General features: G+C 35.5%; 2 protein-coding genes across 4 annotated transcripts; both read left to right on the forward strand.

Annotated features, from left to right (window-relative positions):
• Positions 1-294: 294 nt before the first annotated feature.
• LOC132630183 (protein TPX2-like) lies at positions 295-7,560 on the forward strand. Of its 2 annotated transcripts, none has more exons than XM_060345767.1 (19): positions 295-680; positions 2,151-2,241; positions 2,355-2,737; positions 2,844-3,021; positions 3,123-3,219; positions 3,297-3,407; positions 3,505-3,618; positions 3,702-3,881; positions 4,218-4,280; positions 4,354-4,431; positions 4,519-4,677; positions 4,937-5,071; positions 5,187-5,267; positions 5,357-5,476; positions 5,581-5,747; positions 5,837-5,945; positions 6,032-6,091; positions 6,880-6,974; positions 7,091-7,560. In XM_060345767.1, exons 1-19 carry the CDS (start codon positions 536-538, stop codon positions 7,209-7,211), a joined length of 2,487 nt encoding a protein of 828 aa, XP_060201750.1. In that variant the 5' UTR covers positions 295-535; the 3' UTR covers positions 7,212-7,560. The 2 variants fall into 2 exon arrangements, with proteins under 2 accessions (XP_060201750.1, XP_060201742.1); XM_060345759.1 differs by having other exon boundaries at positions 2,841-3,021; positions 7,091-7,559.
• Positions 7,561-8,224: 664 nt separating this feature from the next.
• On the forward strand, positions 8,225-13,081 carry LOC132630194 (ADP,ATP carrier protein 1, mitochondrial-like). 2 transcript variants are annotated; one of them, XM_060345780.1, is made up of 4 exons: positions 8,225-8,360; positions 10,062-10,545; positions 11,593-11,964; positions 12,500-13,081. In XM_060345780.1, exons 2-4 carry the CDS (start codon positions 10,084-10,086, stop codon positions 12,797-12,799), a joined length of 1,134 nt encoding a protein of 377 aa, XP_060201763.1. In that variant the 5' UTR covers positions 8,225-8,360; positions 10,062-10,083; the 3' UTR covers positions 12,800-13,081. The 2 variants fall into 2 exon arrangements, with proteins under 2 accessions (XP_060201763.1, XP_060201760.1); XM_060345777.1 differs by lacking the exon at positions 8,225-8,360 and adding an exon at positions 8,708-8,861.
• Positions 13,082-14,382: the final 1,301 nt, after the last annotated feature.

Genomic DNA, 14,382 nt, shown 5'->3' on the forward strand with positions numbered 1-14,382 from the left:
TTAAAAAAGTGGGTCAATTTTGATAACGTTGTTACCCTAATTACCATATAATGTAATTCTTTATCTTGAGTTTGGCCCTCACATAACTAGTATATATATACATACTCAGGCATAATTCTTTATCTTGAATTTGGGCCGGAGCTTAGCACGGGCCCTCGTATATGTATACATAGTAAGGCATATATCACAAAGACTAGAAATAAAATTTACAACTATGAAATAACTTAAGGGACCAAAAGTGCTAATATCCCTAATTATTAGGATATAAATTTGTCTTCTACTTGAATGGTCGTTTATAGCCGTTATACAAAGTGCCCATTCTTGAAAAGTCACATAAGCTCCTCCCCCTTTTTCAAAAAAATTCGACCGTTAGACTCAAATCACTACGTAAATCCCAAATTTCAACTCTTTTCTTCCATCAACACACGAACAAAAAAACAGCAAAAAATATCCTCTCTTTCACAGACATCAATCAAATCCAGGAAAAAAAATTCACACAATTTTCGTGCACCAACGTTGTAAAACTGGAAAGAAAATGACAGATTTAAACACGCGTGTAATGGATGAGGATTATGAGTTCTCCGCGCCAAGATTCTACGATTTTATTAATGGAGAGACTCAGGAGGATATGCGTAACGCTGAGCTTTGGTTCGATAATACAATCAGCTATGCACCTTCTCGTATGTCTATACTTTTAATTTCGTTCCCTTTTGCTGCTTTCAATCGATTACTTATTTAAGTGTCTTAGTTTGACTAGACACGAAGTTTAAGGAATAAAAAGAAACCTTTGAATCTTGTGATCCTGAATTAAAGATGTGTGTAATGTACTAAAATGTTCAATCTTGTTGTTTTTAAACTTGTCATGTAGGATGTTTGAATTCTTTAACTTACTAATTATAGATAGATGCCCTCTTTTTGGGACAAACCAAAAACGAAAGTAACAGTCAAATTGGGACGGAGGGTTGTGATTTTTTGGGTTTCACACTTTTTACTTAAAAACTTAAAAAAGATGACTTTTTTTTTTTTTTTTTTTACCTTTCATACCTGTATCATTTCCTGTAAAATGCCCCAGCTTTACTGAATTTCAAAATTTAGGGCAATAGTTTTGAATGATACACAGGGAAATTTAGACAGGCTCTAGTGGAAATTGGGTTTGGACATGCTTTTCTAACAAAGGCGGATCCAGGATTGAAGTTTATGAGTTGCTACAACGACTTTAAGTTAATATTACAGTAGTAATAGTGTTCACAATTAAACGTTTATAGATATTTTGTAGGTTTCTTAATATATATACAAGATTTGGGTAAAAGTTACTGGGTTCACGTAAACCCCTAATCAATTCTCTAAGTAAATATGAGTTAAAAAAATAATATACTAATTAATTAAGGCCTCAATTATGTAACCAAAGATCAAGATGATGGAGAGTGTAAGACAACTTAGTTGCATTTTTTTGTTTTTGTTTATCTGTGGGATATTTTGTTTCTTTTCAAGGGATTGTCACTATATCCTGTGAAAATGTTTAATTTACTTTCTATAAGAATAATGTAGATTGGTAATTGTGTCCACTGCAATTGCAGGGGTTTCTGTAGCTGATGTTTAGTGCTATTCTAAAAAGTGTATTAATTGCAATCAGAGACGGAACCAAGTTACTTAGTTTTACCTATGAAATGATTCTTTTAACACAAATACAAGGTTCTGCCGAACCACTGAGGCTCCACCCCTGATTGCAATGTCAGGTTGATATTTGGTTATTATTCTGTGTTGGCTTATGCAGGCTTTATGCTAAAACTTAAGACTTTTCTTTCCATTGTTTAGCCTTAGGAGAGAAGGGGGAAAGAGATGGTACTTGTATGGGATTTGTGAAATTGTAAATATGAAGAGAAGTTTACTAATTTGAGACCATAGATATGCAACCAGAGATGAACATGAAGAGAAAGTAGCAACACAATTTAGTAATCTGTTAGATAATTTCCTTTCAGTTCAAAGGCATGGCCATTGATATTTAGGTGGTCCATAGGCACTGTCACTAGATTCGGTAGAACTGTTAAAAGTTCTTGTATCATTCAATACACAGTCAATATGGATTGTAATTGTCCATTGCAACTGACAGACGGAATGTTGATTGGTTATTCATGTGTTGTCTTTTGCAGCTTTTATGCAAAGAATTAAGAGTGGTAGGATGATTCAACTTGAGAGCCTATGTGATTTTACCAAAGACGAGGAGTTGCAGGATAATGCAAGGTCTACTGATTTATATTGCAACAAACTTTTAGTTAGATTGATGGGAGTTCATAGTTCTTTCATTTACATCAAGTTCCTCCTCTTCTTAATATACTGGTTGTTCATCTAAACAGGCCTGTAGCTGAGCCCTCTTCTTCTGGAAATAAGGAAGAAGTAAGGCCAAATGGGATTGAAGAACCTGCAGCTGAGCTCACGTCTTCCGCAAATAAGGAAGAGGTAATCCCAAATGAGATTATTGAGGAACCTGCAGCTGAGCTTGTTTCTTCTGGAAGTAAGGAAGAGGTAACGCCAAATGAGATTATTGAGGAACCTGCAGCTGAGCTTGTTTCTTCTGGAAATAAGGAAGAGGTAACACCAAATGAGATTATTGAGGAACCTGTAGCTGAGCTTGTTTCTTCTGGAAGGAAGGAAGAGGTAACACCAAATGAGACTACTGAAGAATCTGGTAGCAGTCTTCCTAATTTAGTATCTGTTCAGCAGCAGTCAAATGTAGAAGGTCGGTTATACTTAAGGCGCTATCATTTGGCTTTGTCACTTGCAACTAAGTCCCTAACCCGTTCAGTCCTTAATGCATCTAAATACAAACTTTTTTGTGACAGAAGTTAGCACCCCTGCACCACCAACGATATCTCAGAAGAGTGATCAAAAGACTGATTCCAAGAAGCGACAGACTGCTAAAAAGATTGCTAGCCTTCTTAGAAACCCTTCAGCATTAAAGTCGAAAGCTCACCTGCAACAGTCACAATTGAAGAAGAGTAGTAATCCAGCTAGTGCGAGAAAGTAAGTTAACAGTTTTATCTTCTCAGCACTGATCTTTTTTGTTTGGTCATTCCAAATATGTTTTTTTCTGATAGAAAGAATGAATTGTTGTTGACGCATAGGCAACCAATCGCGAAAAGTGCTGTTGGAACGCATAATCTTGCTCAAGAAAACCAAGCTATAAAAAGACAGAAACTTGAAGGCGGAAAATCCAGACAGGTGGATTTTATCTTTCATATCTTATTCCCGACATGCATAATATCTCACTTTTTATCTGACTGTTCTTCTTCTTTCAGATTCTTAACATCAAACCCGAGAATCTTCCACACAAAGCAAAAGTCGGGGTTGCTAGCAGCAGTTCCACCTTATTCGCTTCGGCTGCAAAAACTCATAAACTGGACAGAAAGGTTTTTAATGACAACATTTTCCTTTTATTGCATTTTGGAATATATATGCAAATTTGGATGTTTGTGAGTCTAACTTAACATTATTTCTACTCTTAAGATGTATGTTCGGGAACCAGTTGCCCCCTTCGTCTCAATAGCAGAAATGATGAAAAAGTTCCAATCTAGCACGAGGGAGATGTCGCTGTCTCGCATGAGCAGTTCTACTTCACATGTAAATAAATCAATGGAGTCTTACTTAATACTAACTAGCTTTTTTCCCTTTACATTTCTTCTAAAGTATTTTTAATTACCCAGGATGATCCAGCTGGACTGATGCAGAGGAAGCAGAAGCAGCTTATATTGACCAGGCCTAAAGAACCGGAATTTCTAACAGCTCAACGTGTTCGTCCAACAAGAGTGAAGAGTTCAGCTGAGCTAGAGGAAGAGATGATGGCCCAAATTCCCAAGTTTAAGGCTCGCTCGTTAAACAAAAAGGTACCTCATGTTAGACGTGTTCCCTCCTTTCGTGATTTTAGTAGGCGTTTGGACATGAATTGAGTAATATAAGGAAAAAGTAATAGTTGAAGTTGAAAAATGGTATTTGGAAGTTGAAGTTGTCTTTGGATATGCATTTCACTTGAAAAAATGTTGGTTTTGTGAATCAGAAAAAAATTTCACTTGAAAAACTGGTCATAATCATTCTGATGTGTAACTAAACAATGGTTTGAAGATATTTTCAGGAAAAAAGGAAAAAGAAATCATGTCCAAACGTGCCCTTAATAGTGCTTTTGATCTTACCTTCCAAAACTGTCTTCAATATTTTGGCAACAGATATTGGAAATTCCAACTCTACCAGCATTACCGAAGAGTACACCTCAACTTCCAGAATTCAAGGTATAGTATAGATTGTCAAAGTTGTAATTTTTTGTGTAAATTCGAAATAAATTTTTTATCTTTATTTCTGCAGGAATTTAATTTGCAAACTATGGCACGAGCCAATCAAAATGCGGAAACATCAACAGTTGCATCGATAGAATCTACTCAGGTACAAGGAGTGCTTCCTGTAATCACTCAGCATAAAAACAAATTCACTTAATATAATTACTGAATATAACAAACTCGTTCATTGCAGAGTCATCAATGGAACCCGTCCCATCTTACAGCTCCAAAATCACCTGTTCTTAAAACATCACTAAGAGCACGACCTCCAAGGATTAGAAGCTCCAAAGAAATGGAAAAGGAAGAACTCGAAAAGGTTCCCAAATTTAAGGCAAGGCCTTTGAATAAGAAGGTAACCACAGACACCTACTGCCTTTCTAGGTTTTGGTGATCATTTAAACAGTCAGACCTCTCTATAACAGTCATCCTCTATAATAAACATTTCACTGCAACAACCATATTTATGTGGAACCGATCTTTCATTTAAAGTTATATTCGATGTTTTCTATAACAACATTTCGCTATAGTTATAGAGAGGTTTGACTTGTATTGGCAAACTCTCTTGCTCTCTAGTTTTTCCTTTGTTGCTGACTTTCCTCTTCAAATTGTAGATTTTTGAAAGTAAAGGAGATTTGGGGATGTTCTGCAACACGAAGAGGCAGGTGACAGTGCCTCAAGAATTTCATTTTGCCACCGATGAACGGATTCCACCTCCAGCTAATGTAGCTGATCTGTCGTTTGACAAGGTCCTATTATAATTCATCTTTCTTATGTCCTATTATAATTCATCTTTCTTACTCGCTATCATCTTGACGTCCTACCATCGCTTTCTTCTCATTGTATCTTTCCCTATTTGTCCAGCTTTCCCTTGGTTCTGAATCGCAAAATGACAAGAGAATTCCTAGAAATACTATTCCAGATCCCTTCCGTCTCTCCACAGAGGTATGTAGTTCTTTATGTTCTTGTTTTTTTTCTGTTTTTTAGCTAAGTAAAAATAGTTCCTCATAGCTTGGCCTTCCATTGGAGTTCAGGAACGAGGGACGGAGAAAGAGAGGAAATTGTTCACCGAACTTCTACATAAACAAATCGAGGAGGAGAGGTCCAGAATTCGCAAAGCAACTCCATATCCATACACCACTGATTATCCAGTGGTATGCAAGTCCTAACCAATCTTTTTCTTATATCTACTCTAACATCCATCCTTTCCATAATCATGTTCTTACGTTCGTCATTACCTTGTTTTTTCTTATGCCAGATTCCACCAAAACCAGAACCAAAGCGGTGCACAAGACCAGAACCTTTCCAATTGGAAAGTCTTGTTAAGCACGAGCAGGAGACGTGGAGGCAAATGGAAGAAAGGCGACGAATGGAGGAGGAAGAAGCAAAGATGAGGACTTTTAAAGCGCAACCTATCTTGACTGAGTAGGATATAAAAGAATAAGCTTTCCATACATTGTCGTTTTTTCAGGTTAGAAAAAAAGATGGCTTATACTTTTTCAACATTAATGCAGAGACCCAATTCCAGTTCCTGAGAAAGTACGTAAACCCCTCACTGAAGTTCAGGACTTTAAATTGCGTGTCAATCACCGTTCTCTTGATAGAGCTGAGTTTGCTAAGAAGGTAACTTTTTTGTTTCCTTCTAAAGCATGTATTTAGATTTTTTCGTCCTATGCATCCGATGCTCAGGTCATAAATTTGTTGTGCAGGTTAAGGACAAAGAAGTGATGCATAAGAGGTATAGAGAGGAGGCAGAATCTGCAAGAATGGTATGCAACTTCTTGATTTTATGTTATTTAATGTAATCTTGTGATGATATTGGATTATTCTTATTTCATTTATGTCAAGGTTGCTTGTGAGTAAGTTTGAAACCTCCTGATTGCTTGGTTTTACTATAAAGCATCATTTGGAACTTGCATACATACTTGAACGTGTATGATATGTTGTGGTGCCACTGTGTACTAGGACGTCAATGATGAATTTTTCCCAAAATTGCTGATTGATTAGTGCTTAATAAAGGAAAAAAACTGTGTACTGGTTAGTATGATAATTTGAGTTAAAATGCCATGTTTTGAGACTAGCTCCTTCGTCCTACCCAGCAATGTTATACTCTTTAATGACTATAACATGATATTATTGAGATATGAGAACATGCCTTAAATACATGATTTCTGTAAAACAAGCATGGCATCCTAGTTTTGGCACTGACATGACGTATATGATGTTGATATACATGCGTAATAACTTAAGCCAGTGGTGGAGCCACATTCAATCAAGGGGATTTATATATAATACTTTGCTCAAAATATTTACTTATTATGCATGCATATTATAAGCCAAAAATAAAAAGCCCATGATAAATATAAGGGTGAATCCCCTTGACTTGAATATAAGGGTGAAAGCTTGATATAACCTATTTTTTTTTTAATAAAAGTTGAATCCCTTAATAAAATCTCTAGCTCCACCAACTGCCTTACACTATGTTGATATGTACAATTTTGTGTTGTTTAATGTAATCTTGTGATGATATCAGATTAATTTGTTCATTTATGGATAGATGGAAGAAGAGAAGGCGCGGAAACAATTGCGGAGAACTTTGGTGCCCCATGCAAGACCTGTGCCTAAATTTGATCATCCTTTCCTACCTCAAAAGTATGTAAAGAAAGTTGGGAGTTTTCTGCTTATTTTCTCTCTCAAAAGTATTTTTTCTGTTCCTGTTTTTCTCTACATTCTTGCACTTCTTCTAAATCCTTCGCGCACAATCACAGGTCTTCCAGACAAGTGACGAAACCAAAATCACCAAAGCTACAGATTGTTAAAAGAAAAGAAAGGAGGGCAACGGCATGCCCCTATGCGCCGGTTTCTAGTGCTGCCTCCCAAATGAGGTGATAGTACCAGCGCGATCAATTCAAAAATTGGAGAGCTAATTAGTTGTTCAAGAAGCCTTGAATTCCATAGAGAGAGGTTACTGCTTTGCTTTCCAGGCACTCCAAATTAAAGTTTGTTTTACTCCAAATTAGCTCATTGTTGTATTTATAAAATGTCTGTAAAACTTGTGTAAAATGGGAGCTAAGATATTGCACCTCCAATGTTCTTTCACGTATATATATTCTAGTATTCAGTTGGTATATCTTGTCTTCAATAGAATCCACACTAGTCTGGATTGTATAACAAGTACTGAAAGCTAGCTTTGCGCTAAACAAACTACAACTACATAGCTCATGATTCAGTTCAGGATTTTTAATCTTCTCCAGTTTAACATATACACGTGTTTAACTGAGTAAATTTCTCAAATGGCACTCAATTGGTGAAATGCATGGTAAAGTCACTTAATCTTATTTTTATATTAACGAAGTCACTTATTTTAAATTGTGTCTCCTGAAAGTAACTCCAACCGGAAAAACCACTCTCTGGCACTGAAAATCTGACATGGAGCCTACGTTTGAATCAGTGGACCTACTTTGCTTTCTTTTAGAAAAAAAAAAAAACAAGTTCAATGAAACCCATCAACAAAAGTAATCCAAAATAAATGAGTTTTCAGTTTTCTGCTGCTTCCATTTTATGTGATAAAAATAAAATTTTCATATTTAAAAATATCATAAGTCAGAGTAATAGTTACTTAATAATTTAAAATATTTCAATAAAAATATAGTAACAAAAAACCTTTTCAACTTAAAAAAAAAAAAAAAACAGTCCAATGCACAAAACATTCTCATTAGCAGAGTCCGGACAAGGGAAAAAAAGAAAAAAGAAAAAAACCTTTTTAACTCTACAAATAATAAAAGTGCCACATAAATAAAATTGCAAAAAGAAAGTAGTGAATAAGTGTTGATCAGTCAATAAAGAACTCTCTAGCTCCTCGATGAATCCTGCCAATAACAGTTTCGTAAAGAAATTAGTGTCAACTTTGTCAATAAACAAAACTCTTCCACCTAGCACACTCTAGAAAACTCTTCTTTTGTTTTTTCCTTTTATTTTTCCCATTTCTCAAATGCTGTGTTGTCCTCCTCAAAATTCAGTGGCCAACTTTCTCATAAGGTTAGTTCTTTCTATCTCTCTACACACACAAACACCTTTACTATGTGTAATTTATGTGTATCAACTATGCATATTGCTTGGTTTTTGTTAGTGCATAATAGTGATCATGTTTTTTTTGCTTGTCAACTTCATTCATCTTCATTTGATCATTGGTTGTGAAGTTTATATGGTTCATGATGTTGCCATATATATAATATTTAATTGGGCGACGGAATTAAAATTTTCATTAAGAGGTTAAAAATATGACAAAAAAGCTTAACGTTCAACATCTACTATATATATATATACCACTCTATATACATAGTGTAATTTTCAGCCGAAAAGACAAATTTTTGTGGAGAAACTAGGGTCAAATTTGTCAATAAAGAAAAGTCTTCCACCTAGCACCCTCTAGAAAACTCTCCTTTTGTTTTTTCCTTTTCTTTTTCCCATTTTCTCTACTCTATTCTTAAATACTCTGTTCTCATCTCCTCAAAATTCAGTAGCCAACTTTCTCATAAGGTTAGTTCTTTCTATTTCTCCACACACACAAACTGAATGTAATTTATGTATATCAACTTTGCTTGCTTAGTTTTTGTTAGTGATCACTCTGTTTGCAAGGAGGGTGAGTGTGTGTGTGTGTGTTTTTTTTTTTTTTTTTTAAAATCAAGATTATCAACTTCAGTTCATTTTATTGTTGTCCTCTTAGCTGAAGAGCTACAGTTCTTCTTACAGGTTGGCTAAACTCAGTTGTTTTGTCACAAACAATGTATTTGTGTTAAAAGTTAATTAAAATAATTTATTAGAATTTAGAATCCATAATCTCAAAATTCTAGCTCGCCTTTGGTGTCTTAACGCGAGTTGTTAGTTGTTACTGTTAAGGTTTTTATAGTTTCTCTGTTCAAAGAAAAAAATGAAAGAGTTGGAAGTACATGACTAAAATTTATTGTTACTACTCTTTTGGAAATAAAATTTAAATAATGGAAGAATAATTTCAAGAAAGTTGGAATAAAAGAAGTATTAGCAACTACTGATTTGCTTCAAGAAAATATTAAAATAATTCATTCCTTTTCGCTTTTTATTTTTAATTTCTTATGGGTGATAGTTCTTTTGTAGTGACAACTTATTCATATCAACTGTTAGAAAGATGTTTGTGAACTACCGGATTGCCTCTTTTTTAGGAAATTGCTAATATCAAGCAGCTTTCACAAGAACCTAATCCCATACAACTAGATGCTGTTTGTGTTTGTGTTTTAAGTTATATACATTGGCAGCGTAATAAACTTTTTACGCCATTACCATATAGTAACTACCTGTAGTTACCTTTTGATTAACTAATTGCAAAGGCGGCTTTAGAGTACAACATATGGGTTCATGGAAACAGTAGCTTTTGCCTACTGTATATATATTAAGAAATGCATTAGATATCAGTATATTTATTGTGAACTCAATTATTATTGTATGTTAACTTAAAAGAAGTTGTAGGAACTCATAAACTTCAAATTTTAGATCCGTCTATGTCTGATTGTGTAGACATCTTTTACGCAGTCTGTGCATAGAAGTTAAAACCCGTTTGAATAAAACAGAGTAGTAAGACCTTCACAGCAACTTTATTTCTCCCTAGTTGAACTAAAACTAACATTGTTTTGGTTCATTGAAAGTTCTTAATCTCTTGTTTGTGCTCTTGGGAGATGCCGTAATATATGTTAATCTTCTTTACAGGTCACTACATTGATCTCAAAACATGGCGGATAGATCACATCAGTCAGTACTTCGGAAAACACACGAGCAGTCATGGCTGTTCGGTACACATTCTAAGCATACGGGTTCATGCAGTATGGCTGGTGCTTATGTCAATGAGATTATAAAGAGTCCTTTTATGATGAATCGCCAAGCTACTATCCTGCATTTCGATCCATTGCGTGCTCCTGTTCTTATACAGGCTCCGTTGGAGAAGAAAACGACGAGTTTTTTTGTGGATTTTCTCATGGGAGGGGTTTCTGCTGCTGTATCTAAGACAGCTGCTGCTCCGATTGAGAGAGTCAAGCTTTTGATTCAGAATCAGGATGAGATGATCAAATCCGGTAGACTTTCTGAACCGTACAAAGGGATTACTGACTGCTTTACAAGAACTATCAAGGATGAAGGTGTCCTTTCTCTTTGGAGAGGCAATACTGCAAATGTCATCAGATATTTCCCAACTCAGGTTAACTGACGCTTACCTTCTGTTGGTTGATTCATAATTAAATTTTTCTATCATAATTGAATTCGAGTGTTACTGTAACTTTTCCTCATAATACTTTGTTTTGATTTTTTCTTAGACAAATTTGAGGGTACTATACCTAGCAGAAATAAAGGAATTGGATAAAATTTGATGTTACCTGTTGGCCATATAATTAAGTAAATAAAAGAGTATTTTCTTTAACAGCTTAAGCTTTTAGATGAAATGGTCACACACTTCATGATGTACTTTCTGTTGGTTGATCCGTAATTAAATCTGTGTACTACAACGAAAAGGAATCTACTGATTCTCTCCCAATTGGTTGGACCATTGGTGCGATAATTTACTTCATAGATGAGGTCTCTTGTTCAAGTATCTATGTTGCTCGGACTCTTCAAAAATGCAAAAGTAGTGTATTTTTGGAAGATCCAACGTGGGTGCTATAACATTTTTGGAGAGTGTGAGCAACATGTTTGTCCCTCATAATACTTAATGCTTTTGATTTCTTCTTAGCCAATTACGGTACTATACCTTGCAAAAATGAAGGAAATGGCTAAAATTTCATGCTACCAACAACACCGAATATTTAATGCATTCCCCATCAAACGTTTGAACAGGGGCGGATGCACGTGTAGCCGAGGGTGTTCAGCCGAACACCCTCGGTAAAAAATTACAGTGTATATATAGGGTAAATTTTTTGTATTTATGTGCATTTATTAAATTTTGAACACCCTCAGCAAAAAATTACAGTGTATATTTAGCTTTTTCTTTTTTCCGAACACCCTGAATGAAAATCCTGGATCCGCCACTGCGTCTGAATAGGTTTCACCATAATTTTTTAGTCTCATTTCGATGTTGTTCTATTTACTGTGTTTTTCTCAAAAGAAAACTGTTTCTTTCTAGAGATGGGAAATGGAAAAGAAGGGACTAGAGTTGCATCAGTAGTTTTGAGTTGATAAAGGTATTTTCTTTGTAATCACTACATATCATTTTGAGTCCTTTACTGTTAATACCGAAGATTTGTTTTTGCAGGCCTTAAATTTTGCTTTTAAAGACTACTTTAAGAGTCTGTTTAATTTCAAGAAAGACAGGGATGGCTACTGGAAGTGGTTTGGAGGAAACTTGGCATCTGGTGGTGCTGCTGGTGCCTCATCCCTTTTGTTCGTGTACTCGCTGGATTATGCCAGAACACGGCTCGCTAATGATGCGAAGGCTGTGAAACAGGGTGGTGAGAGGCAGTTTAACGGCTTGCTCGATGTTTACCGGAAAACCATCAAATCCGATGGTATTCCTGGTCTTTACCGTGGCTTCACCATCTCATGTGTGGGAATAGTTGTTTATCGTGGTTTGTACTTTGGAATATACGATTCGCTTAAACCTGTGGTTCTAGTTGGTAACTTGCAGGTATGGAGAATCTGACCTCTGCATGTATGTACTTTTTATTTCATGAAGTCCTAAATGGATGCTCCCTTGCCACTACCCAAAAAAAAAAAAAACTGGAACTTCGTTGCTAATCCAGCACTAAGTTACTCGTAGCTAACAAATTTTTTTGGTAATTCGTCGTCATAGGATTAGCGATAGATTTCGTTGTTTAGCTACAGAATTTGTCATCGTTAATTCTTGCTTTTTTAGTAGTGAATTACTCTATATGCTGGATTTGTCCGCCTTCCAATGCACTTACAAAATATGTTGCTCGGACTCTTCAAAATGTTGATTGGTGCGTGTCAGATTCTTCTTGGATGATCCGACACGGGTGCGACATTAATTTTGAAGACTTTGAGCGACAAAGCTTTCAACCACCCATTCAAGATTTATCATGCATATTTAGAAATTGTAGAACTAACTCTTTAGATGCATATGTATGAATCACGCGTGATTAGTATTTGAATCCAAAAAATTGGTGGTTAATAACAACATTGTTAATTTTTGGCATTCACAGGATAGTTTCTTTGCGAGTTTTTTGCTCGGATGGGGTATCACTATCGGTGCTGGATTAGCGTCTTACCCGATTGATACAGTACGTAGAAGAATGATGATGACTTCAGGAGAAGCAGTCAAGTACAAGGGCTCATTAGATGCATTTTCTCAGATAATGAAGAAAGAAGGCATCAAGTCACTTTTTAAAGGTGCTGGAGCTAATATTCTACGTGCTGTTGCTGGTGCCGGTGTGCTAGCCGGGTACGATAAACTGCAGCTCATTGTCTTTGGAAAGAAATATGGATCTGGTGGTGGCAGTTAATAAAGTAGATCGAGTGATGATGACGAAGATGATCGTTAGGGTTGTACTATAGATTCTTTCTGTTGTCCGAGTTTGGCTTTTGAATAATTTTCGCGAACAATGTTGTTGGGGATATAGACTCTGGAGATCCTCAGTGGTTCCTGGTTAGAGATCACTTGTTTAGAGATCACTTGAAAGAAAGATATTGATTTGGGAAATTTTCTGCTTGTATTTCTCAATCTGTAAACTTCTATATATACATGTATTCTATGCAAAAAATAAATGAGAAGTAGATTGTCCTTATACACTTGTCTATGATTGTACACCTAGCTAATCAAAATAACAAACTTATATTCCTTCACATGACCAAGGATCCTATCAACTTCATATTTTATCCAGCTGCCATCAATCAAACGGTTGAGATTGGATCTGTGAATTCATGATCTGAGGCTATGATTTCTCCACGTGGCTGAGGGACAAGTCTTTTCCAAACGTAGGTTTGTCGAAGTGTTTTCCCTTGTCTGATGAACATTTCTTTTCCTTTCTTTCTTCTCCATCTCGATCTGTATCTATATTATTCTTCTTCATAAAAGAAATGGTTGTTTCTTCAATAATACAACTTACTTCAAATTTTTCTCTGGCAGTATTAAATATTTAAAAAAATAGTAGCCTGTGAATGATTTCACAATTTGAACTCGTAACTTATAGGTCTTACATATGTATAACGTGAGTAAACAAAGTAATTGGTTAAAAAGCAAGTGCAATTGAAAAGATGCATGACCTTGGGGTAATTGTTTCTGGATGGTCGAACCAGTGGGTATTGACTAAGCCAATAAGGAATGGTTAGATAAAGAAAATTATAGTAATAGTTTTTTTTTACTTTTTGCCAATAGTTCCCCTCTAATGACTCCAATCAGCATCAAATTTAGGCTCAAGCTCAGCTTTTGTGATGGTTTAATTTTTGACTTTTTGCTCGGGATACTTGCTGTTACCTCCCATCAGCATAGGTACCTGATAATTCTATCCACCAAAGTTTGGATAGACGGAAGAAATCACCTAGTGTTTATTGTCCACTAGAAATTGAATCAGACATTTTATGTTTTTCAACCTACTTCATTGACCACACCTTCATAAATGTACAAAAAATAATGTGTACTGTCGATTGTTCATAAATTTTTTGTTGTGGCAATCGGAGGAAAGTAAAATGGACCTGCATTTTTCATTTGATTACTTATGTCCATAACAAATGTCATTATCACATGGCACCTCTGTCATTTTTGACTGCAATTATTGTATTATCTATCATTTTGCTTATAGCAACTCCGTTCAACATATTAGAATATTCTTATATTCCTCTGTGACAAGTCAGTAGTATGCAGGTTTCACCTTCTTGTATCTTTCCAAAGAAAGAAGACTCGAAGGAATATAATTTAAATGCTTTGCCTGCATGCATTTGTATGTACCTCAGTGTAATGACATGACAAGCTCCGGTGAGCTGAAATTAGAGAAAGAAGGAAGAAGAGAGGGAGAGAATATAAAAGAAGAGACTGATTTTAATGATTTTCCCCCTTATTTTATTAATCTGTTCATTCCTATATATACAT

The sequence above is a fragment of the Lycium barbarum genome, chromosome 1 (genome assembly GCF_019175385.1).
Source record: "Lycium barbarum isolate Lr01 chromosome 1, ASM1917538v2, whole genome shotgun sequence".
In the NCBI taxonomy this organism is placed as follows: domain Eukaryota; kingdom Viridiplantae; phylum Streptophyta; class Magnoliopsida; order Solanales; family Solanaceae; genus Lycium; species Lycium barbarum.

Excerpts from the sequence above, each read along its gene's own strand:
- LOC132630183 (XM_060345759.1), top strand. The coding sequence starts at position 536 with ATGACAGATTTAAACACGCGTGTAATGGATGAGGATTATGAGTTCTCC. Across the intron at positions 4,432-4,518 it reads CATCGATAGAATCTACTCAG|AGTCATCAATGGAACCCGTC; the intron begins GTACAAGGAGTG and ends CGTTCATTGCAG. Across the intron at positions 5,268-5,356 it reads CCTTCCGTCTCTCCACAGAG|GAACGAGGGACGGAGAAAGA; the intron begins GTATGTAGTTCT and ends ATTGGAGTTCAG.
- LOC132630194 (XM_060345780.1), top strand. The coding sequence starts at position 10,084 with ATGGCGGATAGATCACATCAGTCAGTACTTCGGAAAACACACGAGCAG. Across the intron at positions 10,546-11,592 it reads TCAGATATTTCCCAACTCAG|GCCTTAAATTTTGCTTTTAA; the intron begins GTTAACTGACGC and ends TTGTTTTTGCAG. Across the intron at positions 11,965-12,499 it reads TTCTAGTTGGTAACTTGCAG|GATAGTTTCTTTGCGAGTTT; the intron begins GTATGGAGAATC and ends TGGCATTCACAG.